The sequence below is a fragment of the Poecile atricapillus genome, chromosome 29, assembly GCF_030490865.1.
Source record: "Poecile atricapillus isolate bPoeAtr1 chromosome 29, bPoeAtr1.hap1, whole genome shotgun sequence".
Taxonomy (NCBI): Eukaryota; Metazoa; Chordata; class Aves; order Passeriformes; family Paridae; genus Poecile; species Poecile atricapillus.
Genome location: NC_081277.1, coordinates 1175046 through 1192986, shown reverse-complemented (window position 1 = coordinate 1192986; position 17941 = coordinate 1175046). Strand labels below are relative to the sequence as shown.

Below are 17941 nucleotides of genomic sequence, written 5' to 3'. Positions count from 1 at the left end.
CCAAAGAGTCCCTCAGGGAGGGTCCCTGCCCTCCCACCCCTCCCGGGGCAGGCACCAGCCCGTGTGGGTTCTTCTCATGCAAATAACTGCTCCAGCAGAAATGCATTTCTATATTTAATAAGCTGAATATTTACGTTAACTAAATAGCAGCTAATTATGAAAACATACTTAAGAGTCTGAGCAATTAAGCAATAATATATTACATAGTTATCAAGCCTCCAATACACATGTCCTTAATAATCAAAATATTAATATGCAGCTCCTCTTCCATTGCACAGCAACTCTGCTATTACACAGAGAGTGTCCTATTACTGCCAAATTAAATGCATAGTTAGGCGAATTTAGGACACTTAATTTAATGTGTTCCCAAGAGTTCACTGTGGCAGATTCTCCCAGCCAGGCCTGTATCTAGGTAGAGCAGAATTCCTGGAATTGCTCTTTGCTCCACAGCCACATGGCTTTATTGGCTCAGGGTTAACCCGTTCCTGGCGCTCTTTTCCTCCCAGCAGGAGGGAAAGGTGACATTTGTCACGGGTTGTGATGGGAATGAGGTCAAGAGCCCATGGAAAGCAGTGCAGGAGCTGGGGATGGACGGTGCCCAGGGCACCTGCCTCTGGCTGGGTGGCAAACTGGTGCAAACTGGTCCCTTAGAGAGCAAAGCTGGTGCTCCTGAGCTGTGTCGGGGCCCCAGGTGCCCCGTGTGGTTCTGCCTCAGTTTCTCTGTCAATGTGGCTGTTCCTGTCAGAGGTTTGGTTCAGGAGTGAATCCCTGGGGAGGTGCAGTCCAGCTTTTGCTCCTCAGGGGGATAATTCCCGTTTCTGAGCTGCTGGTGTTGGTTTGGAAATCCTCAGGATTCCTTTTCCTGCTGCTGCCGGGCGGGCACAGACCCCGCCGTGGTGCTGGGTGAGGACAGGAGGGGGATCCTCAGAGCCAGAGGTGTCACCCAGCAGCAGAGGTGCCCTTCTCCCCGTGCCCCACCCCGGCAGAGCTGCCTGCTCGCCCCAGGCTGTTTTTAAGGCCTTATCTGCCATATGGCTTCCAGTGGGGATGATTTATGGGGCGAGGAAAGCGCACTGATAAATTTTACAGCCGGGCCCGCGCAGACCGGGGGTATCAACAGCCCGATCCAGACAGCCCTAATGGAAAGTGCCGGCACCGCCGAGAGAGCCTATATTTATGAGTGTCTGTAATGCCACTGCCGGCGATTTATGGTCCCTTCTGCCATTGGGCAGCGGGAGCTGCGGCACGGCCGGGAGCAGCAGGGGACAGGGGACAGGCTGGGGTGGGCACGGGGGGCACAGAGGGACCCAGCTGCTCCTTGGGACTGGGCAAACTGGGCACAGAGGGACCCAGCTGCTCCTTGGGACTGGGCAAACTGAGCACAGAGGGACCCAGCTGCTCCTTGGGACTGGGCAAACTGGGCACAGAGGGACCCAGCTGCTCCTTGGGACTGGGCAAACTGGGCACGGAGGGACCCAGCTGCTCCTTGGGACTGGGCAAACTGGGCACAGAGGGACCCAGCTGCTCCTTGGGACTGGGAAAAGGGGGCACAGAAGGACCCAGCTGCTCCTTGGGACTGGGAAAAGGGGGCACAGAGGGACCCAGCTGCTCCTTGGAACTGGGAAAAGGGGGCACAGAGGGACCCAGCTGCTCCTTGGGACTGGGAAAAGGGGGCACAGAGGGACCCAGCTGCTCCTTGGGACTGGGAAAAGGGGGCACAGAAGGACCCAGCTGCTCCTTGGGACTGGGAAAAGGGGGCACAGAGGGACCCAGCTGCTCCTTGGGACTGGGAAAAGGGGGCACAGAGGGACCCAGCTGCTCCTTGGGACTGGGAAAAGGGGGCACAGAGGGACCCAGCTGCTCCTTGGGACTGGGCAGAGGGGGCACAGAGGGACCCAGCTGCTCCTTGGGACTGGGCAAACTGGGCACAGAGGGACCCAGCTGCTCCTTGGGACTGGGAAAAGGGGGCACAGAGGGACCCAGCTGCTCCTTGGGACTGGGCAAACTGGGCACAGAGGGACCCAGCTGCTCCTTGGGACTGGGAAAAGGGGGCACAGCCAGGGCTGGGGGTGCAGGAGCCTTTCCAGCTCCCATCTGGAGGAGCACAGCCTCGAGGCCCTGCCTGTCCCCGGGAAGGGGTCTGGGGAGCGATGCCTGGACCCCAGGCTGGCTCTGATGCTCTGAGCAGGACCGAGGGGATGCTGAGGCCCAAGGTCACCCAGCAAATCCATGGGGAAAAGCAGCCTGAAGGAGAGAACCTTGAAAGCTGAACCCCAAATGGCCGTGCTGTGCTGGGAATGCAGGGGATAAATCATGGAGGCAGCATGGAGAGGTGTGGGATGCTGGTCCCCCCTCTTCCCAGCCAATGCTATATTTGCTGGAGGAATGAAAAAAATAATAAATTCTAAAAAAATTAAAAGGGAGCAGCTATAAAATCTAGATACTAATAAAATGTTCCAGGAAGATGAATTCTTCCGATATAATGGTGATCCCTGATACTGAAATGTTCCACAAATACATTTTCATAGCCCCACTCAGTATTATTTGTAGATCTTTTTGCAACCCTTGTCAACAAATTCCTGATAAAAAGGAGACACTTTGCTGTGTGCTAAAGCTATGAATTTAAGAAGTGTCAACTGGTCCTTATTTATGGCGCAATCTTTGGCTTTCTCATTTTACTGATGTGGTTTGGAGCAGACTTTCTTCCTCACTCACACGCTCTCCCTCCTCGCTCCTCACTTCGGGACATCAATCCTGCAGCTGTCTCGGGCAGAGCGCTGACTTTCTCAAGGTGCACACGAGTTGTGCTCTGCAGACAAATCTCTCCAAGGAGCAAAATCCATCAAGGGCGGGGGGAAAGCACCACCTTGGCAAACCCTGGAATTCTGGAGTCGCTGGGCAGCCCCAGCTCCCTGGGCAGGAGGATCCTGGCTGGGGACAATGGGCAGAGCTTGGCCACAGAGACTGGTCCCTGGGGAATGGGGTGAGGGAGCAGGAATGGGAATCAGGGAGGGGAGAGCTGGAGGCTCCTTGCCTGTGTGAGCCCAGTGCTCAGTGCTGCTCCCTGAGCCTCTGTGCTGGGGCTGGAATGGATGGAACGGCCCAAAATCCTGCCTGGGAATGTGGGTGCTGCCCACGGGTGCTCTGGAGCGCCCAGGGAAGAAAGGAATGGCTTAGAGGGAAGGAAAAACACCAAGTGAGCAAGATGGGAAAGCAGTGGCTGCCCTGGAATTCAGTGAGAGGAGCAGGATAAGGGCCTGCCTAGGAGGAAAGGGCATTTCCAACAGCACGTGGATGAAGTCACCAAATAAAGTAATTCTTTGCTAAGTTTGCCCAGCAGTTTCCAGCTCAGAGCTGGGTTTGGTGTCCAGCTGAGCAGCAAACACTGGTTTGTCTCAGGAGAGCCGCCTCTCCTGGCAAGAACTCACCCTGGGAGCCCACATTTCAGCTCCTCAAGTGAGGCTGCGGGGTTGAGCAGTGGTCCTGGCACTCCTGGCTCACCCTCCCACCAGAACTGCATCCAGAACTAATAAAGGAGCCTGTGCAAAGCCAGGGGTTCTGGGAAAATCCTTTCCGGTACAAATCCACAACAAATCAGCAACAGATTACTCCAAGTTAGTGCTGGAAAGGGTGGTGACAGTGGTGACTAAATAATGGCTAATGGCAGTTCTGCTTTCAGTTTGCTGTCAGAAGGGAGGAGAGGCCATGTGGAGAGGGGCAAAGGTCTGGATCTCGGTCCCACAGCTGGGAGGGGGCTCCTGCTGCCCCCGGCAGTCCCTGAGCCTGTGCTGGCTGCAGCTGCAGCACAGCCCTGTGCCAGTGCCCCTGACTGTGCTCAGAGCCCCAGCTCTCCCTGCCCCAGCTGCAGAGCTCAAGGCAGGAGCCACTCATGGAGATCAGCTGGGGGTGCCCCAGGAATGAACCTGGCTCGTCTTAAGACAGAAAGATCCTTTTTGGGTCCTTTGCTCTCACAAACATCTGCTCCTTCAGGCACCTCTCACTCTTCCCCAGAAGGAGACAGGTCTGTTGCCGGTCTCTGGGATGGAGAGCTCTGCTCACACTCCCTGTGCCTGCCCAAGGAGGCTCCAAGCACCCCGGAGCTGGAGCTTTCCCCACTTGCTCTGCAGCCACATGGAATTCCCAGTCCCACAGATGAACTGGGGCACTGGGATTCCCTGGACAAAGGACCAGTGAGCACGGCCTGGCTTCTCCCAGGCTCAAAGAGATGTTTGGGCTCCTGGAGGACAATTAGCTCCTGGTTTGCAGATCCTGCTTTAACTATGGCACATGTTCATAATTTAAGTTCTTTCCAATGGTGCTTGGTTAAGGCCGGAGCCTGCTCCCCGCTGCCCATCCCTTTTGTTTGGGTGATTTACTGTTCCTCTGTGCCCCTCTGCCCACCGAAATTCATAACAGCTCTCACACAGCAATCGAGAGCTCGTAATTACAGCTGTGTCTGCTAGTGCCATTGGAGCTAAAGGGCCTGCTGGCACTTTCTTTTAACAGGAATCCAGCTCCCAGCTGGAATGAAATTTGCCCTGCTGATGGGGGTTTTTTATTGGTTTGTTTGAGCCCTTATTAAAAAAATCCTCAGGATTTTGGCAGCGGTGGTTCGGTGTTCAGCACCTTCCCGTCTCCTGCGCTCAGACTCGGAGCTTTCAAAGGAGTCTTGGGAGTTGGGATCGGCAGCGCCCGAGTGCTTCACCCCAGCCAGGAAGCCTTGCCCTGGGGCTGGGGCTGCCTGGGACAGTGATACCATTTGTTTGGCTTTTATAAGGGAGTTTATTTTTAATTATTCAAAGTCACCCAAGCAAATGTGCAAGAAATCAGGTATAACCCAATAAAAGCCGTGCTGGTGAGGTGCTGCTGATCCCCAGCCCTCGCCATCCACTGAGGCTTTGTTTTTCCTTCAGCTCCATTTGTGTTTTGGAAAGGAGGCAGGAGTTCACTGTCCTGCAGTGAAATGTCACCTTGGGGTGACAGAGGTGTGGGGCACCAGTGTCCCCAGAGCAGGGATGGGGTCACAAGAACACTCACTCCTGGGAGGGGATTGTCCTCTGCCCTCAGCACCTCCTGCAAGGGGCCCCTTAAACACCAGGAGAGCTCAAACACCTTGTGGGTTTGGGGTTTTATTCCTCCCTTGCCTCTCTGAGCGTGTGGGATGCCATGGAAGGTAACTGTGTGGGGCACAGGTGTCCCACAGGGACCCTCCTGGCTTTGGAAAGCTGAGGGACATCTCCAGGACGCTGGGGGTGCCCTGTGCTCCTGTCTCCTTCCTGTCCCACTGCTCCCTGCTCAGACACTGCTGGCAAACAGAGGAGAGGCTTCCTGGCCCTGAGTCCAAATCCCTCTGTGCTGCCTCCAGCCACTCCCTGCAGGACCCTTGGTCCTTCCAGGATCCTTGCAGGATCCCTGCTCTTACAGGATCCTTGGTCCTTGCAGGATCCCTGTTCCCTGCAGGATCCCTGCTCCTCACAGGATCCCTGCTCTTACAGGATCCTTGGTCCTTGCAGGATCCCTGCTCCCTGCAGGATCCCTGCTCCTCACAGGATCCCTGCTCTTACAGGATCCCTGCTATTTGCAATCCCTGCTCCTCACAGGATCCCTGCTCCTCACAGGATCCCTGCTCCTCACAGGATCCCTGCTCCTTACAGGATCCCTGCTCCTCACAGGATCCCTGCTCCTCACAGCATCCCTGATCCTCACAGGATCTCTGCTCCTCACAGGATCCCTCCTCATTACAGGATCCCTGCTCCTCACAGGATCCCTGCTCTTAAAGGATCCCTGCTATTTGCAATCCCTGCTCCTCACAGGATCCTTGCTCCTCACAAGATCCCTGCTCCTCACAGGATCCCTGCTCCTCACAGGATCCCTGCTCATTACAGGATCCCTGCTCCTCACAGGATCCCTGCTCCTTACAGGATCCCTGCTCATTACAGGATCCCTGCTCATTACAGGATCCCTGCTCCTCACAGGATCCCTGCTCATTACAGGATCCCTGCTCCTCACAGATTCCCTGCTCCTTACAGGATCCCTGCTCATTACAGGATCCCTGCTCCTCACAGGATCCCTGCTCCTCACAGGATCCCTGCTCCTCACAGATTCCCTGCTCCTTACAGGATCCCTGCTCATTACAGGATCCCTGCTCCTCACAGGATCCCTGCTCCTCACAGGATCTCTGCTCCTCACAGGATCCCTGCTCCTCACAGGATCCCTGCTCATTACAGGATCCTTGCTCCTCACAGCATCCCTGATCCTCACAGGATCCCTGCTCCTCACAGGATCTCTGCTCCTCACAGGATCCCTCCTCATTACAGGATCCCTGCTCCTCACAGGATCCCTGCTCCTCACAGGATCTCTGCTCCTCACAGGATCCCTGCTCCTCACAGGATCCCTCCTCATTACAGGATCCCTGCTCCTCACAGGATCCCTGCTCCTCACAGGATCTCTGCTCCTCACAGGATCTCTGCTCCTCACAGGATCCCTGCTCATTACAGGATCCCTGCTCATTACAGGATCTCTGCTCCTCACAGGATCTCTGCTCCTCACAGGATCCCTGCTCATTACAGGATCCCTGCTCATTACAGGATCTCTGCTCCTCACAGGATCTCTGCTCCTCACAGGATCCCTGCTCATTACAGGATCCCTGCTCATTACAGGATCTCTGCTCCTCACAGGATCCCTGCTCCTCACAGGATCCCTGCTCCTCACAGGATCCCTGGCCCAGGCACCCAGCTGTGGGACTCTGGGTGTTTAACTGCTCTGGAGCCATGGAGCCAGGGGACGTGGAGAATCCAGTTACAGGGAATGACACACAACCATGAGACAGCTTCCAAAAATAGCGAGCAGGACTGAAATAGTGGGTCATGAATGTCAGAGGCAGAGAGCAGGCCCAGCCCGCAGCAGGGGACACATCTCTGCTGCTCCCAAGGGCTCGGAACGCCGGGCTGGGCTCCACTCACGGCCCCCATCGGGTGTAAATTCCCATCACGGCCCCCATCGGGTGTAAATTCCCATCAAGGAACCGGCTGAAAGGACAAACACATCATCTGATCACTTACAGGGAGGGATCACACAGACACGAGGGGATCACATCACCAAGCCCAGAGAAAATTCCTGGGAGCACGGGAGAGAGCAGCCTGTGCCACAAATCCTGGAGGGATTTCAACAGCAGAAGCCAACTTCCCTAAAAGCCTGGATGGCAAAAGGGTGACCAGGAGGATCTGGGGAGCTCCTCAGTGCAGTCTGGCCTCTGTCACTCACTTCTACCCATGGGAGAAGGTCCGGGCTGGCTGCAGGGAGCCCCCAGATCGCCCCTTCCCTGCTCCTGCACCCTGCTCCTGCACCCTGAGTCCTGCACCCTGTCCTGCACCCTGCTCCTGCACCCTGAGTCCTGCACCCTGTCCTGCACCCTGCTCCTGCACCCTGAGTCCTGCACCCTGCTCCTGCACCCTGCTCCTGCACCCTGCTCCTGCACCCTGAGTCCTGCACCCTGAGTCCTGCACCCTGCTCCTGCACCCTGCTCCTGCACCCTGAGTCCTGCACCCTGCTCCTGCACCCTGCTCCTGCACCCTGCTCCTGCACCCTGAGTCCTGCACCCTGAGTCCTGCACCCTGTCCTGCACCGTCCTGCACCGTCCTGCACCCTGCTCCTGCACCCTGAGTCCTGCACCCTGAGTCCTGCACCCTGCTCCTGCACCCTGCTCCTGCACCCTGAGTCCTGCACCCTCCTCCTGCACCCTGAGTCCTGCACCCTGAGTCCTGCACCCTGAGTTCTGCACCCTGTCCTGCACCCTGCTCCTGCACCCTGAGTCCTGCACCCTGCTCCTGCACCCTGCTCCTGCACCCTGAGTCCTGCACCCTCCTCCTGCACCCTGCTCCTGCACCCTGCTCCTGCACCCTGCTCCTGCACCCTGAGTCCTGCACCCTGTCCTGCACCCTGCTCCTGCACCCTGAGTCCTGCACCCTGCTCCTGCACCCTGCTCCTGCACCCTGCTCCTGCACCCTGAGTCCTGCACCCTCCTCCTGCACCCTGAGTCCTGCACTCTGCTCCTGCACCCTGCTCCTGCACCCTGCTCCTGCAGCCTGAGTCCTGCACCCTGAGTCCTGCACCCTGCTCCTGCACCCCGCTCCTGCACCCTGCTCCTGCAGCCTGAGTCCTGCACCCTGAGTACTGCACCCTGCTCCTGCACCCTGCTCCTGCACCCTGAGTCCTGCACCCTGCTCCTGCACCCTGCTCCTGCACCCTGAGTCCTGCACCCTGCTCCTGCACTCTCCTCCTGCACCCTGCTCCTGCACCCTGAGTCCTGCACCCTCCTCCTGCACCCTGAGTCCTGCACCCTGAGTCCTGCACCCTGAGTCCTGCACCCTCCTCCTGCACCCTGAGTCCTGCACCCTGCTCCTGCACCCTGAGTCCTGCACCCTCCTCCTGCACCCTGAGTCCTGCACCCTGCTCCTGCACCCTGAGTCCTGCACTCTGCTCCTGCACCCTGAGTCCTGCACCCTGCTCCTGGCAGCCTCTCCTGGTGCCATGAGTGCCAGAGGAGGGCTCCGGGTGCAGGCACAGTTCCCCATCAGCCCGGTTTGTGGAGAATTAGTCCCAAATCACCCGCAGGATGCCACAGACACATCACTCACAGCAGTGTGGAGACAGGGCCTTTTATCCACGCTTCCAGAGGGCTTCTTTAGCCAAAATGCCTTGTGTTTAAGAACTTGATCCTGTATTGTTTTCTCAGCTTGTTTGTATACGCTGAGGAAAAGCAGAGACTAATAGTTCCATGAATTCCTCCTTGGACTGGGAATGCCGGGCCTTTGTTAGTGCTTGCAGTTGAAGGCAATTGCGATGTGTTAACCAGGGACTACAGCGAGTATTTATTTACCTCTAAAGGGTTTTACTGCTTCCACACACACATTCTTTGCTGATTTGAACATCCTGAAAGCCCAGCTATGTGTGTGCCAATGCTCTGCAAGCTCCAGGGCCGGTTCTTGCAGGGTTTTCCTCACAGGGTCAGCTCACAAAGAGAAGGTCATTCAAAAGACAAGTGATGTTTAGAAACTGATAACTACGGGTCCTGCTGAAAGGGATTTGATTTCCCCATCTAAAAGGAGATCTTTGATTAGTGACTGATGGGGCAACTTCAAAAGCTCACGGGGTCTGGCTGAGATAAGCATTCAAACCTGGGATGCTCCTTCCCAAAGCCTCTTTGATCTGGAATTAAAGCTAGAAATCTTGCAGGCTTTATTGTGCTATTTCCAGTGGTTTTAATGATGTACCAGGCACAATAGGATCCACCTGGATTTCCCTCTCCTGCAGGGAAGGGTTTTAGCGGTGGTGTGGAGGACTCCAGGTCCCCACAGCACAGTGAAGCCCATTTTGGAGTTGAAGGGGCAGTAAATCCTCTGAACCCCCCCTGTTTTGGGGTGAGTGGCAGCGAGCAGGGGTCTGACCCCCGTGGCTCCCGTACAGGGTTCGCTCCCATCACAGCAGTGGCACAGAGGGAGTTCCTTGTGCTGGTTCACTCTCAACCACGGCCTTTGCTGCTGGCCAGAGGCACTGGCTGTTCCTGGGGCCCCACCAGTCCCTCAGACCAGCCTGGACAGAGACCCCCACTCCTGGCTCCCCGTGCAGGAATTTCCCTGGGCTCTGTTCTCATTCCCTGTGCAGTCACAGCTCCCAGGGGCACAAAGCTGTGAGCTGAGAGCTCCCACCCTGCAGAGACACACCAAGGGCCACTGCCAGTCCCCTCCTGGCGTCTGAGCACAGAGCCTGTCGCACCTGGAAGTAATTAGAATGAATTTTTGCTCATTCATAGCTAATTGCACGATTACTCTCCTATGAAAGCTTCAGCTCTCAGAAGACACTTCAACACATGAAATGAGTTTCTCTGAATCTGCCTCGGAGAATCACATGAAAGCTCAGGCTGGAAGGGGTCGGGCTGGATCCTAAACATCCTTTTCTTTTCGGATTGAGTCATTCTTTCCCAGCACAGTTCAAAATGCTGCCTGGGAGGGTTTCCACAGTAACCCCCACAGGGCAGGGGTGAGCTGCATCCCCAGGACCCGCTGGCTCCTTGTGCTCCCTGCTCCCAGTCAGGCCCACACTGAGCTGCCAGGACCTGTCCCCGTGCCGTGGGTGCTGTCCCCGTGCCCCAGGCTCGGGATGGGGCTGTGCTGGGAGCACAGGAGCCGTGTCTGCCTGCAAACCACCCCGACCCACTTCGCCGAGGCGCCTGACGCGACGTCGAAATCTCCTGCGCGCTTGCAAATGATGTTTACTATTTAATAAGATGTGATGAGACTGTTCTGATACTTCAAAGGCAGCTGACAGTTTTGTTAGAAATAATCAAGGAACTTTTGGACAATTATGGTGAAGGCTTTGACAGCAAGAAAACGCACAAACCTTGTAACTGTAACCAGCACCAAAGTCAGAGACTCTTCCCTGGAAACAACTTGAATATTCATTTTATCCATTAGGCGTCACTTTTTTATTTATTTCTTTTCATTCCATGCTTTTTCTGTCACTTTGCTTCCTTCATGCCCAGGAGAGCTCTTTTCTTGTTACAAGATGTGAATCTTCCCACCTTCTTGAACCTCCCTGTCTCCAAACAGGCGAAGGCTTTCGGAGCTCTGCTGTCTCCCTGTCTGGCTGCTGCTGCTGCTCCGCTGGGAACTGGGGGGGACACATTAAGGGCCCCATTTTGAAGATTTTTAAGGCACCAAGAAACTCCAAGATTTCTGCAAGGTCCCCCATAGCCATGGCAGCAAGGCCACGGGGCTGAGTCAGGTCGGCAGAAAAATCCTGAGTGACTTCCCGAGGGATGGGGCAGGACTTGGGAAATAAAAAAGATCAGAAATCCTGCCAGGGTCAGTAAAACTTAAATATCCCTTGAAAGCATCCAACAGAGCAGGTGAATAGGAATGAAAAGCAGCTGAGCTCTTCCTCTGGGTCACCCGAGATGCTGATTTCCCCTAATATTGATTGATGCTCAGCCTATAGACACATTGTCAAGCAGCCACACAGGGCTGTTTTCCAGCTGACATGCAGGGAGAGCATTTCATTTAATCACAAACCTTCCATCAGTCAAGCCAGAGAGAAGGAAATTTGATAACATGGATGTAAAAGGAAAGCCCATGATTTAATAAGACTTTTGGGTGGAATTAGCGGGGATGTGCAGTGGCACCGAGGCACCCAGGTGAGAAGCAGAGGGATGACGGGACTCCAGCAGCAGAACCAGCACCTCATTATCCCATCAGCAAAGCTGTGAAGGCAAAATTGCTGATGGGAGAGAAGTTTGGGTGGTGTTAGATCAGCCCTGCCTGCACCCTGAGGAGGATGGACATGAAGAGGTGAAGCCCTGGGGTGTCCGTGCCTCTTCCTGGGGATCAGGAGCTGGGGGAGCTCTGTGGAGTCCTTGGTTTGGCACCAATCCATTTTCACACCCTGCACCCCGGGGCCCTCCAGCCCCTCTGGCCATCCTCGACCCCCCTTTGTGGCTGCTCCAGCCCCAAACTCCTCACCACAGCCCCAGTAGTCGCTGGGAGAAGCAATTGCCAAAGATTAGTGTGTGTAATTGAATGGCAGGGGCTTTGTGTACCAAACAGGGGCTTGTCTTTGTCAAAAAGTCTTTACAAAGTATCCGGCGCCGGGTGTCAGGGAGGACAAGTTTTTTAATCATGTTAAAATGATTTATTTAAACGTCAAGCCATGTCACCTCACTTCCTTTCATTTTTCAAACTGTTTGTGTTTTTTCTGGATGATAAATTTATCTTCAGACAGCCTCAATATGACTAATTAACTTTGAAATATAAGAACCAGATGTGTGAGCTGGAGAGCTTTCTGAACTCATGCCAGGCGCTTTTTTTTCCCCTCTCCTCTCCCTTTCCCTGCACTGAAATTGCTCTGCAGACACTCAGGGCACATGGAAAAAGCCAGGACAGGCCCCCTGTCCCTCCTGCCCCAGCCCAGTGTTTGCTGCTGTGGCTGGAGAGCGGCAGGACATCCCTGCAGGGAGGACACAGATGTGGGAGCCGAGCTGCCACTGCTCCTTCGCCACATGAAAGGAAAGCAAGGCTGGATGTGACACAAAGTGATTTCTTTGAAAGAAAATCCTGCCGTGTGAAGTGGGTTTTCCCCTTCTCCTCTTCTCATGCAGCGATGGCTCGGAGCCGCTCCAAGAGGGAAACATTTATGTGCTGATTAATTAAGCAAAGCTGAATTTTCCCCTTTGTAAGGTGTGTTCTCATCCCTGCTGCAGGAATCCTCCTGGAAACTGCCCCAAAGGCACAGCCCCAGCCCAGGGCACAGAGCAGCCCCTGCTCCCTGGGGGAGGATGGAGAAGGGGACAGGACACAAGCTGGGTGCTGGTCACAGCTCCATGGGCACAGGGCAAAAGGGGAAAGGATGGGGTGGAGGTGAGAGCCGCGATGAGCTCGGGGTCAGCGAGAGGAAGGCCCAGCTGCCCAAGATCTGCCCAGCTCAGGGAGCTTTTCTGGCCATGAGAAACCTTCCCCACCTGTGCCCTGGGCTGGGGCAGCAGCTGGGGCAGTACCAAAGGGCTCTTCAACCAGAGCAATAGTGAGAGATCCATGGGAAACATTGGAGAGGTGCAGGAAAAGCCCTGGGATGGACGGGAATGCCCGAGCAGCTCTGCCCAGGCACTGGGGGGCTGCAGGAGGGGTTGTGTCTGCTGGGAACCCTCCAGGTTGAGATCCCAGAGGAGGGAGGGTGACAGGATGGGACCTGTCCCACCCCTTTTTGTGGCTCTGGAGTTTGGAGAGGCCCCTCAGGAGCCACAGCACCACGATCCTGCCCCACACCGGGTCCCCACAGCAGGTCCCCACACCAGGTCCCCGCGTCACTGGGGAGCGACGCCGCCTGCCAAGCAAACATCAACAAACGTCTTTTCAGCCAAAACAGATTTTTCAAACAATGTGTAAATATTCATGAAAAAATGTTGGTTTTGGTGGAGATTTTCCTGATCTTCTTGGAACTGGTAATCAAAATAATGTTTTTAAAATTGCGTTTGTTTTTTTTTTTTTAAATAACTTCTTTTAAGTTCTCATTTCAACAACTCTAAATTTATTCCATGAAAAAGCTTCAGTGAAAATGATTGGGTCAGGGTGGTGAAGGAGATGGCTGCTCTTCCTTGGCTGCTCCCAGCACAAGGCCTTTCAGGAGCTGCTGCACAAGAGCCCAAGCACTGGGAGGTCGCTTTTGCTGCCTGCAGCTTCCCAGGGCTGGTGGAGGAGCGTCCGTGTGTCCGTGTGTCCCTGTGTCCGTGTGTCCATTTTTCCGTGTGTCCATGTGTCCATGTGTCCATGTGTCCGTGTGACCGTGTGTGTCTGTGTGTCCGTGTGTCTGTGTGTCCGTGTGACCATGTGTGTGACTGTGTGCCCATGTGTCCGTGTGTCCGTGTGTCCATGTGTCCATGTGTCTGTGTGTCTGTGTGTGTGTCCCTGTGTCCATGTGACCGTGTGTCCGTGTATCCATTTATCCCTGTGTCCGTGTGTCCATGTGACTGTGTGTCCATGTGACTGTGTGTCCGTGTCCCTGTGTCCATGTGTCCGTGTGTGTCCATGTGTCCGTGTGTCCCTGTGACTGTGTGACCGTGTGTGACCGTGTGTGACTGTGTGTCCGTGTGTCTGTGTGTCTCTGTGCCTGTGTGTCCGTGTGTCCATGTGACCGTGTGTCCATGTATCCATTTATCCCTGTGTCCGTGTGTCCGTGTGTCCATGTGTCCGTGTGTCCGTGTGTCCATGTGACCATGTGTCCCTGTGTCTGTGTGTCCCTGTGACTGTGTGTCTGTGTGTCCATGTGACCGTGTGTCCCTGTGACTGTGTGTCCGTGTGTCCATGTGTCCATGTGTCCCTGTGACTGTGTGTCCGTGTGTCCCTGTGTCCATGTATCCATGTATCCATATATTCATGTATCCGTGTGTCCGTGTGTCCGGCCCCTGGCACGTCCCTGCTCCGTCTGTGCCAGCCCAGCGTTCCCAGGTTCACCAGCTCAGTCCCCCTGGCTCTGCCCACCCAGCCCCGCGCTCTGATCCCCTCCACAGCCCAGGGAGGATTGGAGAGACACCCGGGGAGCACCACGGGCAGCGTTCACCCAGACAAACTGCCAATGTCACCGGAGAACGCCAGCAGGAGGGACATTGCCCAGTGCCAGGCACCCAGACAAACTGCCAATGTCACCGGAGAACACCTGCAGGAGGGACATTGCCCAGTGCCAGGCACCCAGACAAACTGCCAATGTCACCGGAGAACACCTGCAGGAGGGACATTGCCCAGTGCCAGGCAGCCCCGGGATGTGTCCCCAGGATGTGTCCCCGGGATGTGTCCCCGGGAGGTGGCCCCGGGATGTGGCCCCGGGATGCGTCCCCGGGAGGTGGCCCCGGGAGGTGGCCCCGGGATGCGGGACTGGGATGTGGCCCCGGGATGTGGCCCCGGGATGTGGCCCCGGGAGGTGGCCCCGGAGGTGGCCCCGGGAGGTGGCCCCGGGATGTGGCCCCGGGATGTGGGACAGGGATGAGGCCCCGGGATGTGGCCCCGGGATGTGTCCCCGGGATGTGTCCCCGGGATGTGGCCCAGGGAGGTGGCCCCGGAGGTGGCCCCGGGAGGTGGCCCCGGGCTCCTCCAGCCACACAGGACACTGGGGGCTCTCTGAAGGCTGTCAGGGCTGCAGAGGGCCAGGGAGGGGGTGCTGGTGGCAGGTCCCCACTGGCCTGGCACAGGCACACGGAGCCAGGCTCAGACCGTGCGAGGATCTGGCCTCGTTAGGGCGATAATGGAGTATTCCAAACGCAGCAGCATTAAAACCAAGCTGAACCTTCCCCTCCCCACGCCTCACCCCTGCCCTAAATATCCATAACAAGCTGCGGAAGGCAGCCGGGAGCGCCGTCAGCGGATGTTGACAGCCTTGATGTCTTGGCGGGCAGGATCCAGCAGCATCTCCCACTGCATGGCGCTAGATATTTAATAAAGTAAAACCCCCAGGATCAAGCAGGCTGCAATCCCTCCCAGCTCCTTTCTTCTGCCTTGCTCGAGCTCTTTCAAGCCTGCCTCCCGTCTCTCTCCAGAAAATCCTTTCATGCCTCCCTCACCAGACTGACATTTTGACAAGTTGCCACGAGTGACATCTGATTTGTACAAATTTCAAGACTAATAAATCTACCTGTCAAAGCGGAAACTTTAAAAGGAGCTAAGCCCAGCGGGTATAGTTTAACAGAACTCAAGTTGATGAAACTGTAGGATGGAGAAATTATATCTGTCACAATCCACCCACATTAGTTCTGTAGAGATGTTGGCAACTGAAACAAACGTCTTTCACAGCCTTGAAAAAAAAGGGGGGAAAAAAAATAAAAGGAGACTGTTAATACTGTGAGTAACAAGTAACAGTTCTATTTGTAAACTAGCAAATTTATTTATTTAATTTTTAATTTGCCTGTAGACACGCGAGGAAGGGAGCGACCCTGCCTTACCCCACACCCCTGGCCCGAGGTCTGGGGGCTTTGGGCCCCCCACTCTCTCCAGCTCCTCGCTGGAGTTGTGCCAATGTGAGGCTGTGCTGGGGAGGCTGCAGCTCCCACTGGGGCCCTGGGACTCGCTGCTGGCCCACTGGATCCAGCCATGGAAGCCTCTGCTCATCCTGAGCCTGGTGGGATGTGTCACCCCCAGCTCTGCTTTGCTTTGCTGGCATTTTTTGGGGTTTTGCTGGTATTTTCTCCTGTTCTTTCTGCCGTGGTTCCCCACCCGTGCTGGGGCCCTGGGACACTCAGGGAGTGCCTCTGCCAGACTCACCCCCGTCCTCAACCCCAGAACTTCCCAAGGGCTCTGCTCAACCTTCTTCTCTGTCTGTGGCTGGTGTTCCCAGGAGCTGGGAGCACCCATGGGAGCAGAGCAAGGGCTCCCAGAGGGGCTCCATCCCTCTGGGTGTCTGCAGAGGCAGCAGCAGGACTGAAGGAAAGGCAACACAAACCCTTCCTATTCCCTACCCTGGATCCAAGGATTCGGACCCCTGCTTGAAACTTTGTGATGGGTGTTTGAAGAGGAGATGAAGAGGCATCCAGGCACTCCAAGGGAAGGAAATGTGGTCTTGTACCCCGCTGAATTCCTTTTTTTATTGCATCTCCTCTTTGAGACACACAGATGTGAGCAGCCAGTTCATTCTGCCTGCTGGAGAGAGATTGATTTGGAAGTCACACATTGCATGAAACTCCTGTAGCCACGTCTGCAGCACGTGTCTCCAGGTGGATCTAATGACTGAGTGAAACCTCGGAGCTGAATATTTATGACAGCTGGTGTGGTTAGAACTTGCCCATCTCCCTTCATTAAAGGGGAGGCTGCAGTGTGAGCTCTTTCCACTCGATTCCCAACTGTGGAGAGACTCCCTGCCTGCAGTGCTGCTGCCTCACCCAGCCAGGAGAGCAGAGGAGGAGACTCCTGCCTGCTGTGGGCTCAGTCCTGCTGCCCTTTGGCACAGCACCCAGCCAGGCAGGCCCAGGGCAGGTCCCCACCCTGCCAAAGCTCTGTGAAATCCCTCTCCAAGTGATGCCCAAACAGCAAAGCAGGCCAGGCTGTGGCTCCCAGGCTCCCCAGCACGGAGCACTTGGACAAATCCCTGCTGGGAAACCCCAGGTTTGGTCTTGCTCCTGGAGAAATCAGCAGGAGCTCTCCCACTTTGCAGACTGGCATTTCCACAGGATGAGAAACTACCCAGAAAATCCCACCCCTCATCCTCCTGTCCACCAGAGCAGCTCCCAGCACCGTCAATCTCAGGGAGGTTTCTGAAACCTCAGCTCTGCACAAGGATTTTCCAGCCCAGTAACAGCCACGCTGGGATCATCCCGGGCCATTCCTCACTTCCAACAAGTCTTATTTAGCAATGTGCTTCCACGGAGAGCCAGTCAATATATTTGTTTTCCTGTAGATTTGCAGCTGCAGAAGCGAGCTGTGCAGGAAGTTTATTAAGCTTGGTTAATTTTCTAATGGCCGCAGTGCTGATGGATGGGAGCCACGCCGGCTTCCTGCTCGACTTAAAAGTCAAATAAAAATAATCACACTGATGGGAAAATATATTTCTTGTAGCTGCAGCAGATAATATATGAGATGTGAGTACCTGCCAAGCGTCTCGTCTCTGGTAACATTTCCAGGGTCAGGGTTTGGCCTGTGCTGTTCCATCCCAGCCACCAGATACCGGGGATTTCAGTGTAAACAACCCGCCCAGGAGAGTTTCCAACATCTGTGTTGTTTCTAGTGTAATTCCTACTGTGAGGCTGTGTTGGGATGAGGATGGGACAGAGAGAGTCTGTGCTGCTGGCAGCCAGGGTGGGCACCCTCAGGGTGCTGAGTTTGGGGGTCTCACCTGCAGCTCTCCCACCCAGAGGGGAGATCCCAGGGTGAGGGGCTGGGTGAGGAATTTCCTTCCAACAATCCCTGCCACAGACCTGAGCACTCCCAGTCTGTCCCAGTCTGTCCCAGCTCTCAGAGGTGGCTGTGCTGGAGCCCTTGGCCCTCTCACTGCAGCCCAGCCCCAGCTGGAGCAGCCTCTGGAGCCTTCATCACTCTCCACCCCAGAGCCACTCATTTACATGGAAAGGCATCCCAGAATTTCCTGCTCAGAAAACCACCCAGGGGATTATCCAAGAGGAATTTAACTCACTTCTCTGTGATAAACTCTGGTTAGGGAGATTACGGCTGTTTACCCAAGAAGTAAATATTGCTCAGTGCTCAGCTGCTGCCAGACACCAGGAAAAGGGCTCGTGGCAGGGCCGGGCTGCCAGGGATCCTGCACCACCTCAGCCCCTCTGCACCCCAGGAATGGTGACAGACACCTGTCACCTTGTTAATTCCTGTCCCTCCTGTTGCCTGTCCTTGCCTGGCTGCTGCACCCTTCTCCTTGGGACAGAGCTGGCACATTAATGCCACTCTGCACATCTCTTTGG

At 55.5% G+C, this 17941-nt stretch overlaps 1 protein-coding gene across 1 annotated transcript in view; it reads right to left on the bottom strand.

Moving 5' to 3' along the window:
* Window positions 1-1206: 1206 nt before the first annotated feature.
* LOC131589523 (uncharacterized) overlaps window positions 1207-17941 on the bottom strand; it is a 60313-nt gene continuing 43578 nt past the window's right edge. The window contains exon 2 of the mRNA XM_058859096.1: window positions 1207-2038. Within this exon, the coding sequence (XP_058715079.1) occupies window positions 1207-2038 (832 nt within the window). The remainder of the gene's footprint in view (window positions 2039-17941) is intronic.